The sequence below is a fragment of the Lepus europaeus genome, chromosome 1 (genome assembly GCF_033115175.1).
Source record: "Lepus europaeus isolate LE1 chromosome 1, mLepTim1.pri, whole genome shotgun sequence".
Classification (NCBI taxonomy): Eukaryota; Metazoa; Chordata; class Mammalia; order Lagomorpha; family Leporidae; genus Lepus; species Lepus europaeus.
In genome coordinates this window covers 14,364,665-14,380,561 of record NC_084827.1, presented here as the reverse complement: position 1 = coordinate 14,380,561, position 15,897 = coordinate 14,364,665, and the positions used below count along the sequence as shown (strand labels likewise).

At 43.4% G+C, this 15,897-nt stretch overlaps 1 protein-coding gene across 1 annotated transcript in view; it reads left to right on the top strand.

The window, feature by feature from the left end:
- The first annotated feature begins 243 nt into the window (after positions 1-243).
- Positions 244-15,897, top strand: part of BPGM (bisphosphoglycerate mutase) — a 28,845-nt gene continuing 13,191 nt past the window's right edge. Inside the window, exons 1-2 of the mRNA XM_062198151.1 lie at positions 244-349; positions 11,807-12,468. Coding sequence (XP_062054135.1) covers positions 11,868-12,468 — 601 coding nt within the window. The 5' untranslated portion in view covers positions 244-349; positions 11,807-11,867. The remainder of the gene's footprint in view (positions 350-11,806; positions 12,469-15,897) is intronic.

The following is a 15,897-nucleotide window of genomic DNA, read 5'->3' as shown; positions in this document are numbered from 1 at the left end:
TTTTCTATTACCCCGGCGACGCTCCCGGGTTTGTTTCTCTACTTCCCTGGGTCCGCCCACCAGCGCCGAAGCCCTCCTGCTATTGGTCCGGGTGTGTGTTCATCTCCGAAGCAAGCCTATCAAAGCGTCCCTTCTTACCCCGGCGATTTAGGAAACGGAAGAGACCTCTGACGGTCCGGGCAGTAGGGCGGGGCCAAGAGTGAGTGACAACCAGATTGTCCAATAGGCAGGGCCCTAGGACTAGCCCTCTTTGGCTCTGGGGTTAGAAAAGAGCTTCGATGCCGGCGGCAGCGATGACATCCAGGAGGCGCTGGCTGCGGAGCTGCTGCTGCTGCTGGGCTCTTTGCAGGTGAGTGACTATGTTGTAGGCTCGTCCCGAGGCGAGCGTTCCCATGTGGTGAGTGGCGTGGCGTGAGGGGCCAGGCTTCACTCCCGCGCGTGGGAGTGTGGCGGCCACGCCGCCCCCTCAGAGCCGCGACCTCGCGTGTCCGTCAGGTGCGTCTCCGCGGCCCCTTCCCCAGGACGAGCCCCTCCGGCCGCCGCGGGGAGCGGGCTGAAGGAGCGGCCCGCCGCTCACCTGAGGGGGGTGATGAGCTGCCTCCCGGGCGCCCGGGGCTCGGGTGCCCCAGCCCCCTTCCATAAGTGGGGTTCCCGGGAGGGAGGCTGCCGGGGGCCGCTGTGTGGAGAGCTGGGGCGGGCAGAAGGCGCTTGAGCGCCGTCAGAGGAGAAGCAGGTGGACCCATAGCCAAGGGGCTCCTGTGGCGCTGAGGCCAAACCACAGGTTCTTGCGGCCACTAAAAATTAAAAAAAAAAAGTGAGTGTATGTTCCTCTTTTCGGAGGTGCAGGGGCTGGAACGGCTGGAGTAGCCCTAATCAGAAATGCTTGAGGCCAGAGATGTTTTGGACCTCGGAATTTTGCATGTATATAATGAGGTAATCTTGGGGACAGGACCCGAGTCAGAACGTGAAATTGCCTTGTGTGGTCCTGTGGGGGCCTTCTATGCATAAGCTGAGTTTGGTCCTTTAACAGTTTTGTCCGTGAAATAAAGTTTCGTGGTGTGGAATTTTCCACTTGTCGTGTCGGTGCTCAAAAAGTTTCAGATTTCGGTGCATTTTGGATTTGGGGTGTTTGGATTAGGGATGCTCAACGTGTACGACACCGGAGAAGATCAGTAAAAGTGCAGAGTTGAAGTTTTGAAGGATCATTGGTAGTTAACTTATTATGGTAACTCGCACTCTCTTACCCCCTTCCTCCCCAGTTATGGAGGCTCTATAGAATGCTGACCCCTTTGGAGGGGGGGAAATCAAACACTGTGTTTCACCAGTAGGGACTAAGGTTTTCTATAATGAAAGCAGAATTCCTGTAAATTTGTCTATTTTATTTTAAACTGTCTCGAGTCCAGGGGCTAGGTCTTTCCAGTTTTTGCGTTCCTGTAGCACCTCATCCACCATCAATGCTCCCCAGATGACAGTAGACTTATTTAAAGAAGTTTAAGTTCAAGCAAGTGCCATAGTGGAAGGAGCTCTGTTAGAAGTCAAGGCACTTTGGGTTTAGTCATGAAGCTGTTAGTGTTTGTGTGATCTGCTTAAATAGTGCACCTTGATTATTTAAAAAAAATTTTTTTTTGTACTTTTTGATAGGTTTAACAGTTCTGAGAATGTGATGATATTCCCTTTCTCTTTCCTTTCCCTTCTCCCCTTCCAACCTTCCCTCCCTCCCTCTCCATTTCCCTCTTCTCCTCTTCACTTTTGAGATAATAAATTTTGCACCTTTAATAAGCAGATGTTGCATTTGATTATTTCTGAGGTTCATGACTGTACTAAAAGTCTGCTTTGCAGTGGGGACATTTTGCTTATTGGTTAGGATGCTGGCATCCCATATTGGAGTGGTTAGGTTCAAGTCTTGGCTCCACCGTAAATTCCACCGTCCTGCTAGTGCCGACCTTGGGAGGCAACAGTAGTGACTTGAGTGGTTGGATTCCTGCCATACACATGGTAGCTCTGGATTGACAGCTTCTGGCATTTGAAGACTGAACCAGTGAGTGGGAACTCTAACTCACTCACTCTCTCTCTCTCTCTTTTATCGTAAAGATAATTGGACAATTTATTCCACAAGTACACAGCAGAGTCTCATTACAGTAAATTTGGTACCAAGCTGTTAGCAGATAGAAGTTCCCAGCTTCAAGGACATGTTCTTTTGTGTCCATATTTAAACCAAACCAAACCAAACAGATCATTGTCGAGAATCTGGAAAGGACAGAAGTGTACTGTGGCAGAAAATGTCATCCTTAATTTTGTCACTCAGAGGCAACCATTGTTAGTGTTTGGGCAGCTGTTTTTTAGTCTCCCTTTCCTCTTTTGCCTTTAACGGGTGGTTGAGACTAAGAGGCAGGTTTTGTGTTAGGTAATGATTGACACACCTAAATTCACTCATGCCTTCATCTTTAAGTGTCTGATGCCTGGGAAACAGAATGGTTTCTTGAACATCCTTGCAATGAAATCTGGTGGGAAGGGATGTTTATATAGGGGAACAAGACAAAAAGTATTACTTAATAATGAGATTCTTTCTCTGAAACTTGGCCACAAGTAAGGGAAAAACGTACCTTATAAAATATAAATTAAATGGAAACCATTTTGCCAAAGCATTTGGGTTACAGAATATCTAGTATTTAATAGCTTCTAGGGCTGTATCTTAGCATCACTCTCTCCCACTCCTTCCACTATCAAATTTAAGCTCCTCTTCTCCAGCCTCTCGCTTTATTTCCAGATTTTGCTTCTACCTTTACCATCTGCAAGATGGGATCACTTTGAGCCCAATATTTTTGCCAGTTTTTTTTTTTTTTAAGTTTGAGAGATAGTTAGACAGTGAGAGACAGAGACAAAGGTCTTCCTTCCGTTGGTTCACCCCCCAAAATGGCCGCTACGGCCGGCGCTGCGCCGATCCAAAGCCAGGTGCCTCCTCCTGGTCTCCCACGCGGGTGCAGGCACCCAAGCACTTGGGCCATCCTTATTTTTGCCAGTTTTTATGAGATAGACATGGTGGGCTCTAATCTGCCTCTCACTTTTTGGTAGAGTACTTCCCCAGGATTCCTAGTAGTCCTTTAAGGACAGAAGTTTTATTATCATCTTGATGGATATGGGACATGGAGCCCAGAGAATTGAAATAACTACTCATGATCATACTGTCAGTAAGTAACAGAGATGAAGTCACGTTCCAGTTTTTTAACTGCAGTCTTTTGAGATTTGATGGCAACAGTTTGTGTGGACAAAAGTTAGTACTGTTGGGAAGTAACCAGAGAAAGGAAGGGAGTGTCATGAGTGAGTGTTGTGCACAATGGGGATGCCATGCAGGCCGGAACAGGCAACAAGCCGGTACAGATACACATCCCATGACACCTGTATATCACTTTCCTGTGAGTCTGGCTCTATCTTCTGCATTTGTTACCCTTGTAACAAGTGACAGTAGGGGGTGTTAATGGTTGTAAAGTTGGAGAAAATGGGGGCTTTAGTGTCGGGAAAATACCTGTGGGTGATGGGATTTGCTCTTGGTAAAGAGATGGTTTTAAAATTTCAAATCTGATAGGAAAAGTTACTGTTAAGCTTTAGAAAAAATAATGGACATTTAAACACTAGGTACCTTTAGGTACAGTCATATTTGAAGTGTTAATACTGAACTTGATTTGGAGGAAGGCATATGTGGTTAAGTGAAAGCTCTAAGGAACTGAGTTCCAGGCTTCATTTCCCTTGAGAACTCTTCCTTTTTAATTCATCAGAGACATGATTAACTTCTCTGTTCGTCTTTGAATATAGTCAGCTCATCTTCTGTATAGTTACACCCTTAATGCATTGGGGGTTAAAAGTTGTTTGAAGCTAGACAGTGGGAATTTCGGCCAAGAAAAAACATCAGAATGGTCTAGAGTAGCAACTGAGTATTTGGATCAAAGCAATTCTGGTTCTGTGTAACTTATATTACCTCAATATTATTGATAAAATTTTTTGCTCAGTTTTTGGAAATAGAAGAACTGTTTTTAGGCTCGACTGTACCCTGTAATTTGCGTTTCCTATTTTTGTATTGTAATACTAGAGTCTTAGACATTATTAATTTTCAAAAACTTGAGAAAGGGAGGAAGTAAGTTCCCAGGAGTATTTGTTTGGAAGACAGGATGAGCTTTAGTTAGGGAGGGTGAGGGTCTGTGAAATTATGGGTTTAATACAGAGCAGAAACAGCAGCAAGATGGTCGTGCTACAGTTTTGAAACCAGAGATTCTGAAAATATACAAGTAACCCCAGAAAACAAAGGTCTTGCATCAATATCATTCCCCTAGCTACCTCTCTATCTTGCCCAAAGAATGCTCATCTTGAAAAAACTTCAACTTTATGGGGATGCCATTTGTGGAAAGAATATTTTTCATTTCAGAGTTAATTTAGATAGTTTCTATTCATCCATAGTGAATGGGCTTTGGAAGTTACAAGTCACCTAAGTCACCTGGGAATGTGTCCTTTGAATCACTGTTTGTTTGTTTGTTTTAATTGCCAAGGTAATTGCATAGTACTTACTCTGGAGTACGTAGACTCACCTGAAATGTGACGTGGGATGACACAATTAACTAGGGATAAAGCATTATCAAAATGACAGATTATATCTTTGAAGTGTGTTAGCAAGGTGAATCACCTGTTCCCTATAGTTATGTATAGTTCTTTCTTAATCTCCTTTCTAAATAATTCAATTAAGCCAAAGTCAGCTATTCAGACTGTTTTAAATGTGCTCAGTATTGTCTTCTGTGACAAATAAAAATACTTATGAATGGGATTCCATTACCAAGGGTACTTGCATCTCTAGTGAAGAATAAAACCTGGTGATTTAATAATGTAGGGATTATCTGATGATAGGATATTTAATTAAAGGTTAAAAATGCTGATATGATTAGATATTTTTTGTTTTTTAATTATTACTTATTTGAAAGAGTTACACAGAGAAGCCGAGGCAGAGAGAGAAGTCTTCTATCCACTGGTTCTCTCCTAGTTGGCCACAATGACTGGAGCTGTGCCAGTCTGAAGCCAGGAGCTTCTTCCTGGTCTCCCAGGTGGGTACAGGAGCCCAAGAAGTTGGGCCATCTTCCTCTGCTTTCGCAGGCCATAGCAGAGAACTGGATCAGAAGAGGAGCAGCTGGGACTCGAACTGGCGCCCATATGGGATGCCGGCACTGCTTTACCCACTACGCCACAGCATCGGCCCCAAGTGATTAGTAGATCTTAATATGAGCTCTAACTAGGCCAGGGAATCAGCACAGCAAGACCTTCTGGCCCACTATTTGTTTTTGTACAGCCCACAAACTGGATTATTTTTATATTTTAAATTGTTGAAATACATAATTTATGTACATGAAAATTGTATGAAATTCTAATTTTTGTGTCTGTGCATAAACTTTTATTGGAGCAGTGATGTTTATTGATGTACATTATCTATAGCTGCTTTCAGTTACAATGGCAGAATTATACAATTGTTCATAATTATGTCAAAGACCATATTGCTGAGAAAGTCTAAAAAATTCACTATTTGGACTTTTATAGAAAATGTTACTAATATTTGAGCTAAACTATACTGTCTTTTACATTTATCTCCTTCATCTCATTTCAACAGCCCTTATCCTGGTCCAGGTCTTTGTTATATATTGCCAAAATTGTTGTAGAAACTTCACAACTGGTATTCATATCCCTGCTTTTCCTTGTTTCTGTATGTGTAAGGGCTGCCCCATCCTCCTAAAATGCACATTTTTAACCTTTAATGATTCACAGTATTTACCGAAGAGTCTAAGTTCTTTGACACAAAACCCTTCTTAGGTCACTTTTCATTTTGGGTTAGGCTCCTCTTCTTCATTATACTCTATACTTAGGGTAACCATATAATTTTCCAAATGGGGTAATTAAGTGTGAAAGGGACCCTTCTAGTAATTCTGTTGGGAAAACAGGCATAAAACAATATTATTCTAGGCAAATCGGAATATGTAGTCATACTATCTATACTCCATCCACTTAGATTGGATTCTTGTTCCCTGTGCACTTGTTCTTCCGCCTCTGCTTACTGCTCCCTTAGGCTAGAATGTAAACTTAGTAAGTACCTTAAGTGTATTACTTAGTAAAGTACCTTTTAAAGTTGAGGTGCTACTGCTTGACTTGACTTTGTGCCTTGAAGATTCTCTCCAGAGCAATAGTAAGCTCAGCCTTCCTGTCTACTCACTTGTCTATGTGCATTTGATGAAATGGTTGCCTAGTTTTGACAAGTTGAGGCTGGAGATGCTCCTGGGAAGCGAAGCCAAGTGAGGCTAGATCCTCAAACCAAGACTGTACACTCTGCGGTGGTGAGGAATAGAGGAAGAGGACCTGGATTGCTGTCTGTTTTCCATTTAGTGGCCATATGTTTTTGAAAGAGTTAGTTGGAATCTCCATTTTCTCCACGGATATTATGGCCATACATGTACACAATAAACTTAAAATGCAGAAATACAACATACAAAATTATAATGAATATTATTGACTACTGCTTTGCCATTAAAGACACTGGGATTCTTGAGTGCAATCTTCCTGAGATTTTGGCCCTGCCAATTGACTTTTTTTTAAATAGATTTATTTATTTATTTATTTATTTGAGAGGCAGTTACAAAGAGAGGGAGAGAGACAGAGAGAGAGAGATCTTCCATCTGCTGGTTCACTTCCCAAATGTCCTCAGTGGCTGGAGATGGGTCAATCCAAAGTCAGGAGCTTCTTCTGGGGCTCCTATACTGGTGCATGGGCCCAAGGACTTGGCCCATCTTCTGCTTTCCCAGGCTATAGCAGAGAGCTGGATTGGAAGAAGAACAGCCGGGACACAAACCAGCATCCATATGAGATGCTGGCGTGGCTGGCAGGCAGAGGCTTAGCCCACTGTGCCACAGCGCCAGCCCCCCGTTGATGCTTATGACCTTGGCAGTTAGTACTAAAACTGTCAAGTCTTAGACTCCTCAGCACAATCTAAGTATTCATGTCTCACGGACTTTGCCTCAGTCAGTGCCCTTACTAAGTGCCTCCTGTCAAGTGGCATGCCGGGTTCTAGAGAGAGCGATGAGTAAGACCTGCGTGGATGTAGCTTTAAGCCTAAAAGGATTCATAGACAAAGAACAGATAACCTAGTGTAAGCAGCCCATCACAGTGTACCACATGTGGTAAAGCAGGGATCTACAAGAATGTGTAACAGGCAGGCCTGACCCACTTCCCAGTGGATGAAAAGGAAAGAAAGAGATGTCTGTTAGAGCAGAGATTCTCAAAGCATGGCCTTGAGACCAGCATCACCTGGGAGCTCACTAGAAATGCATATTCTCAGGTGTACCCAGCCCTTCCAAGCAAAGTATGGAGGCAGAGTCCAGCAGTCTATTTTTTTGCAACAGCTGGGGCTGGACCAGGCCAAAGTGAGGAGCCAGGAGCTTCTTCTGGGTCTTATTACAGGGGCCTAACCACTTGAGCCATCTTCTGCCACTTTCCCAGGTGCATTAACAGGGAGCTGGATTGGAAGCGGAGCAACTGGGTCTCGAACTGGTTCCCATAGGAGATACTGGGGTGGCAGGCAGCGGCTTTACCTGCTATGCCACAGTGCCAATGCCCAGCAGTCTGTTTTAACCAGTTCTAGTGGTTTGTGTGTACCTTAAAGTTGGAGAACGAGTGGTCTAGAGGAAGTAACACTGACGCTCAGTTCTAAAGCTGCACCGCCCCACACAGTAGCCATGATTACAAGTGCCTACTGAGCACATGCAGCATGGCTAGCTCAAACCGAGATGTGTATGAGATAGACACCGGGCGCCAAAGACTATGAAAAAAGGAATTGACAGTATCTGAAAACTCTTTATATGGATCGTATGTTGGAATGATAGCTTTTTTGATCTGTGGGGTTAAATAAAATACATTGTTAAACTTTATTCCACCTGTTTTAACTTTTCAATGTGGCTTTTAGAAAGCTTAAAATTACATACGTGGCTTGCATTTTACTGGACACAGCTGATATAAAGCATGGATAGCATCTAAGAGGGCAGACCTGGGGGAGCAGTGGAGGGGAGGAGATGATGGGTGAGTGTTCCGTGTAGGATACAGTGTGTACAAAACTACTGGGGCAAAACTGAACCTGGCATATTTAAGGAAATAACAAATGAAGCTTTACATGATGAAGGGTTTTGAAGTTTATCCTAAGACCAACAGGAAGACACTGAGAGTTTTAAATAAGATGCTCAATTTTCATGAAATTGAGGTGGCTCAGGAATGTACAGCCTCTTATAGCTGAATCAGAGTTCCCCCTGCCCTAAGATGGTAGGGGAGGAGGCACGTGGTCAGGGAGTACCATTGAGAAAGAACAGGCCCCTGGCTATCTCCTGACCCAGACCCTAGGTTGTGAGGCGTGAGCATCTCGTCTGGAGAGAAAAGCAGTCACCTGTGGAGAGGTAGTTCTCGGGTCAGTTCATTTTCTGATCAGTTGAAGCTCAAGCCTGAGTGGGAGTTTAATACCAGACCTGGGAACCGTGTGAGACATATGCAAAGGCGGGCTCAGGGCAAACAGAGGCTGAAAGGTGCCAGGGTTTGGAGAGTCTGCCCTCTGAAAGATGTGTTGGACAATCAGAGAGGCTGGAGGCTTGGGTTGACTGTTCACTGGGGATGGAGGCCTCACTGTCATATGTGGCCTGGAGGAAGTTCCCTGCTCCTTGAATCAGAGGTCATAAACCAGCAGACAGGAAGCCGGCGGACATGTTTCATTTAGCTCACATTTTGAAAATGTGTCCATGTTAGTTCCTAACATTTAAATCAGACACTGCATATAATGCTTGTTTCAACTTTTTTTTTTAATTAGAAGATCTAGGAACCTGTTTCTCAGTCTCACAGGGAAATGGACTGTAATAGCTACTCCTTTTATATATGAACATTTAGAAGCTATGATAATTTTAATTTTTATCTATTAAAGATTTATTTATATATTCATTTATATATATGTATATATTCATTTATTCATTCACTTATTTATTTGAAAGGCAGAGTGAGAGGGACAGAGAAAGAGATCTTCAACCACTGGCTCACTCCCCAAATGGCTGCAATATCCAGGGCTGCGCCAGGCTGAAGTCAAGAGCCAGGAACTCCATGCTGGTCTCTCCCAAGAGTGGCAGGGGCCCGAGCCACTGGGCCACCTTCCTCTGCCTTCCCACGTGCACCATCAGGATGGGAAACGGATCTGCCGGAGCTCAAACCAGCACTCTGATATGGGATACTAGCATTGCGAGCAGTGTCTTAACCCTCTGCCCCACACCAGCTCCTATTTTAATTTTTAAAAGCCATTTGTTTACTCGGAATCCATAGGTTCTTTATGTTCTGACTCTAGGTCTTGCATTCCCAATATCCTTGGTGCTAGCAATATCATCTCTTTCTTTCCTAGGTGAGTTCTAGGAATGGTGCCATTGGCTCAAAGAGATGAGGGTATGAGAAAGTTTTGCTGCAAGAATTGCTTCCATCAGAGAAGCGTGTGAATTCTCTTTAGTATACTACTATTCTCACTGCTCTTGATAGCAGCTGCACCCCTCTACACACATCTGTTGGCCATCGCCTTAAACCTAAGTCAAACTGACTACAGTGTTATATGTCGATAAACACTTGGTAAACCATGCCAAGGGATGCTCATCAAAATCTTACGTTTTCAAATGTGAAAAACCTTAATAGCTCCTTTGTAAATATTCAGCGGTTAAAGGGGGAAAGTTGGTTGATAGTACAAGCAAGGCAAAGGGTAGTGGCTTCTTGTTTTCCTGAGACAGACATTCTGGTTTGGTGCTTCATACTATGCAGTGTTCACTTGTAAATCAGAGTGAGGGAAGGGTATGTATTGCTGTAGTTTCTGTGACGGGACTGTTCCTCTACTGCAGTATATATTGTGAGCAGTTTTATTTTAAACCAACAATGAGAACAGATACAGCAGATTAAGATACTGCAAAGCTTGGTGGTAGGTACCTGAGTGTTCATGATGTTATTTCCACTTTTTGTTGTTCCTATGGTACAGTTCATAATCAAAAGATGAGGGAGGAGTGCTTTTGTTTACAAAATTAATCCAGGATAACTTCTTTATTTGTTGGGAAAATGGCTTCTTTTACTTATGGAGGCTTCTCACTGGTGAGAGACCTAAGGATTGAGGTAGAATGACAGCTGATAGCTTGCTTCTCTTTCCACATCTTTCTCCTCACTAAATATTACAAAAGGAAACAATACGTAGTTATGAAGAGTTGATTGGTCTGAAGTTTCTACCACTTGATGGTTTAGGACTTTTAATATTTTAAAAAATTGTTTAATTTGATAAGCAGAGAGAGGAGGGGAGAGTACTTTCATCTGTTTGCTGATTGACTTCCCAAATGCCCATGACGACCAAGGTGGGACCGAGGCCAAAGCCAGGACTGGGAAATTCAATTCTGTTCTGTTGTGTCGGTGGCAGAGAACCCAATCACCTGAGCTGTCTCTGCTGCCTCCCAGGGTCTGCATTAGGAGGAAGCTGGAGTCTAGGAGTTCCCAAGCAATGGCAGAAACTAGATTCCAATGAACTTGTCACTGTTATATAACTGCGGGTGAATCACAGTTTAAATGGGACAGAAAATCTCCAGTTAATGGAAGTTGCCAAGAATGGCAGAAGGCCAGGCCCCATTGCTCATTTAATGGTTTCTCCTTAGTGTGAAAAACATTGGGGTGGAGGTAGTACATGCTGGGCATGTCAGCTGAACAGTGTTAGTCCATGTAGATGTGTCCACTTCCAGGAGAGAAGACAGGCTGATGCAGCCACATCTGCAGACTGTCCAGAGGCCCAGGTGATCCCATAGGCCTTTGGGCCAGCAGCTTAAACACAAGAGAGTACAGATCACTTTAGGGTTGCTTGTTTCACTTTACTAGACTCTTCTGCTAAGATGTGGCTGAGTGTGTAGGGTTGGGGATGAAAAGGCAGAGCCTCCTTATCTGTATTCCCTCTTACCCTCCAGACGTGCTCCTGTTAATCTGTTTCTACAGGCAGCATTTCCCAGCTGCTTGCTTTTGATAGCTTGTTTTGCTTTCAGATTTATTCTTGCCACAAGCTGTATCTTGAGGCAAATGAGAGATTATTTAGCTGAGTACCGCAGTTGCTGTTAAAGTTGCTTTAAATCACTTTTGATGCTGTTTCAATGTTGAACCAATGCAACATACTTAAGTTTTCTCATGTGTGATATAGATTGTGGCATGGAAGAGCTAGCTGCCACTCACCAGTCAGTGATAGAAGCCAGGTATCTGTGTGGTTCATTGGATGACTGTGTTTAATAACTTGTGTAATAAAAAGGTGGGACTGGTAGATACTTCTTTCTCCCCTAGAGGAAAAAAAGTGAGAAGGATGCCTTCATTCCCCAGTCAGCTTTCAGCAGCTGGGAGTTCCAGTGAATATAGTCATTCTTTTAGACTCCATAACTCATTCTGTGAAAACCTTCCTACTCTGAGCATTAACTGTTTTTTATTTTTTTCTTTGAAATCTGGCGGAAACACAACGTGCCAATAGGATGACAATTAACATACTACCTAGGCATCAGGAAATTAAAGCCAACTACATTCTCTGTGATTAATTGTTGAATATGCTTATATTGGCACAGTGTATGAATTGCCGGATGTCTGCCGTCAAAATTGTTCAAAAAAATGTCAGTTTATTTTAGGAGCTGACTACTGAAGTTTTGCTTCCATTCCCAGGTAGCTAGTTCAAGAATATAACTTGTACTTTTTTCTTTTTTCTTTTTTCTCTTCCTAGATGTTTTACTGTCCTTGAATATTCGCCCATTTGAAAACGCCACGCAAGCTCAGCCATCACTATGTCTAAGTATAAACTCATTATGTTAAGACATGGAGAGGGTGCTTGGAACAAGGAGAACCGTTTTTGTAGCTGGGTGGATCAAAAACTTAATAGTGAAGGAATGGAGGAAGCCCGGAACTGTGGAAAGCAACTCAAAGCGCTGAACTTTGAGTTTGACCTCGTGTTCACATCCGTTCTTAATCGGTCCATCCACACAGCTTGGCTGATCCTGGAAGAGCTGGGGCAGGAATGGGTGCCCGTGGAAAGCTCCTGGCGTCTAAATGAGCGTCACTACGGAGCCTTAATTGGGCTCAACAGGGAGAAAATGGCTTTGAATCACGGTGAGGAACAAGTGAGGATCTGGAGAAGAAGCTACAATGTGACCCCGCCTCCCATCGAGGAGTCGCATCCCTACTACCATGAAATCTACAACGACCGAAGATACAAAGTGTGTGATGTACCCCTGGATCAGCTGCCACGATCTGAAAGCTTAAAGGATGTCTTGGAGAGACTGCTTCCCTACTGGAATGAGAGGATCGCTCCTGAAGTTCTAAGAGGCAAAACCGTTCTGATATCTGCTCATGGAAACAGCAGTAGGGCACTGATGAAACATCTCGAAGGTACCAGCTTTGTGTGCTTGTTATTAGAGGTTGCTAAGTGTTACAGCTGTATCTTAATGTAGAAGTTAAACCAGTGATGCACCGTTTGCATAATAGACTTCCCTTCTCTGTGACCCTTTGGTTCTATGGTTCTATGATTCTTCAGTCTAAAGAATGACCTTTGTTCTGTAAGTCAAGTGCCTTTGCATCCACTTTATCTGAAGCAGTAATTTTTAAACTTAGCAAGCATCACCTGGAAGGATTCAGGCTTACACAGACTTCTAGACCCACATTCCAGGTTTCTAAATCAGTAGTTCTGGGGTACAGCCTAAGAATTTGCTGGGTTTTTGTTTGTTTGTTTGTTTTTGTTTTTTTATTTGTGAAAGATTTATTTATTTGAAAGGCAGAGTTACAGGGACAGAGGCAGAGAGAGATTTGCCATCCTCTGGAACACTCCTCAAATGGCTGTTAATAAAGCCAGGAGCCTGGGCCTCCATCTGGGTCTCTCTCGTGGGTACAGGGGCCCAGGTACTCAGGCCATCTTCTGCTTCTCCATGCACATAGCAGAGAGCTGGATGAGAAGCAGAGCAGCCTGGACTTGGATAGGCACTCATCTGGGTGCTGGCATTGCAGGCAGTGGCTTGACACTTAACATTTTTTAGAAGTTTTCAGGTGATGCGAATTTTTTTCTGCTTTGAGTTCTGCACTTTGAGGAGTGCTAACCTGAAGGATTATCTCACTTTCGTTGGAGCAAGAAGAAAGGCTCAAAAGGGAAGACATTGTAGAAATGGTTTGCTTTCAAGTAAACTTATTTGTGTTTCAAGCATATTATATCAATATGTTTATTTTTTTTCCACTTTGTTGCAGCATTAAGCAATTGTTCCTATGTTTTCAGACCCAGGAGTCTTTAGCATTTATTTTGTTCCTTTTCCAGACCAATCTTAGTCATTGATTGGGAGAAAATCAGAGAAGGAAAATAACATTTTGGAGATAACCAATAGCCTTAATTTTGTTTTAACTACTTGATGTTGTAGTCCAAATGAATTCTCACATGTACTGTTACCTTTTTAAGCAGTGTGAACTAAATGAACTCTTTTGGGGGCTCAGTCTTGCTCATCAGTGTGGGGCACCAGTGGTTGCATTATGACACCTTCAGGGGATTTCTAGCTTACTCTCCGTTTGCTAATCCAGATGCGGGTGCTTTTTGAGTGATCTGCGCTCTCTTGTGTGTTCCTGCCTCTCATTACTCAGCAGTTAGCTTACTGGTGTCACAAAGCGTTTCTCCATCATTCCTTTTCATTCTGCTTTACTTTTCTGTGAGAGGCTTTGAAAAATGAAAGGTTGACATTGTCTGTGAAATGAGTGGAAATAGGTTACTAGTAACAAAATGAAATGATTGTTTTGAGGTTTTTTTTTTTTTTTTTTTGACAGGTAGAGTGGATAGTGAGAGAGAGAGAGAGAGAGAGAAAGGTCTTCCTTTGCCGTTGGTTCACCCTCCAATGGCTGCCACGGCTGGCGCGCTGTGGCTGGCACACCGCACTGATCCGAAGCCAGGAGCCAGGTACTTCTCCTGGTCTCCCATGGGGTGCAGGGCCCTAGCACTTGGGCCATCCTCCACTGCACTCCCGGGCCACAGCAGAGAGCTGGCCTGGAAGAGGGGCAACCGGGGCAGAATCTGGTGCCCCGACCGGGACTAGAACCCAGTATGCCGGCGCCTCAAGGCGGAGGATTAGCCTATTGAGCCACGGCACTGGCCTGTTTTGAGATTTTTAATGTGAGTTTTTTTAGCATGTGATTATTTCCCCTAATGTTTATAATATGAACAAGAGCCAAATCCTTACCCGAATATCTGACATTGTGTAGTCATGCAGAGATCTCAAATCTACAGAATTTATTAGCTATTAAAAACTCTACAGGATAGGTAAGGCACTGTGTGTGTCTTGACTATATAAAAGGTTCCATTCTTCCTTGTTCAGGAAGACAGTTTAATAAATGATTTATAACTTCATCCTTAATGGATTATGGCACTTTATGGTTTGAAGAAGAGTTGAGGTTTCCATTAGGACAAGAAACTGTAATTCAGAATTTTAGAGTTTCTGCCAAAAGCTGTGTTTTAGCAGACCAGGAACTGCTTCTCACGTTGTGGCCAGGCTCTAAATGCCACTGTCTCCTCAGGATCCTCTGTTTCCCCTTCTTAGCTACTCTTCAGTATCCTCTTCATTATTTTCAAATTTAGATTGCATTCTACAACCCCCACCACAGCTCATTCTAGGTGCTCCTTCCTTTCAGTACACTGATAATTTTAACATTTGTTGTGTCGTTTTTGAGGATAGGAGGAAGAAGGCTTAACAAAGGGTGGGGGAGGAGATTGTCACCGTGGCTAGGGAGCATTACCTCTAATATGCTGAGGTCAGACATTAATTGCCCCAACTTATGTTGACTGTAGTTAAGACTACACACTCCCATTTTCTGGTTAATACCTGTTATCCCAGTGCAGGATTTTCTTAATCAAGGTTCTTAGGGTTCTTCTTAAAAATGTTTGCTTATTTATCTTAATCTACTTGAAAGGCAGGATGACAGAAAGAGAGGGGGCCAGGGGAGGTATCTTCCATCCTTTGGTTCACTCCCCAGATGCCCACCACAGTCAAGACTGAGCCAGGCCAAAGCCAGGAGCCTGGAACTCCATCCTGGTCTCCCATGTAGGTGGCAGGGACCCAAGCAATTGAGCCGTCATTTGCTGCCTCACAGGATACCTTGGCAAGAAGCTGGATTTGAAGCAGAAGAGCCAGGACTCTACAAGCAGTGGCTCATCCTGCTGCATCACAATGCCTGTCCCCAGTTCAGTTATTAATAACGTCACCTTTTACTTTCAAAAGTTCAGACAATGAAACTTATGGTAAGTCAGTAAATCTTACTATAAAGATGTTAAGAATTCATCCTTGGAAGACTTAAAACTATGATTCTGTATTCCTATAAACACATTGATTACAAAAGTAAAAATGCTTATGGTTATGGATTCCTCTGACCCCTACTCTAGCTTTCTATATATGTTTATATACATTGTTCCTTTAGCTTTGGGGTGGGAAGAATGATGACCCCAGTTAAATAACCAGTTGGAATGTTTTCTAGGTCTCATTGTGTAAAGCTGTTTCTGTTGAGAGGATACTAGGATTACTCATCAAGAGGGGTCATCTGTATACCTCAGCAATGGAGAGTGATGGCTCTTAAGATGTCAGGTTGTTTCCCGGGTATTTGGCATTACCCTAAGAGAGTCACATGCTGACTGACTTGTGGGAAAATCCCATGCATTTATGGGGAAGTGGACAGTGCTGCTAAAGGGAGACGAAGCCCAGGGAGGCCTCCAGCCATTGGCCAGGACCATGATAGGTGGGTGCAATCAGGAACTCCATCTGAAACCCGGCTCACTGAGTCTCCACATTCAGTTACTAC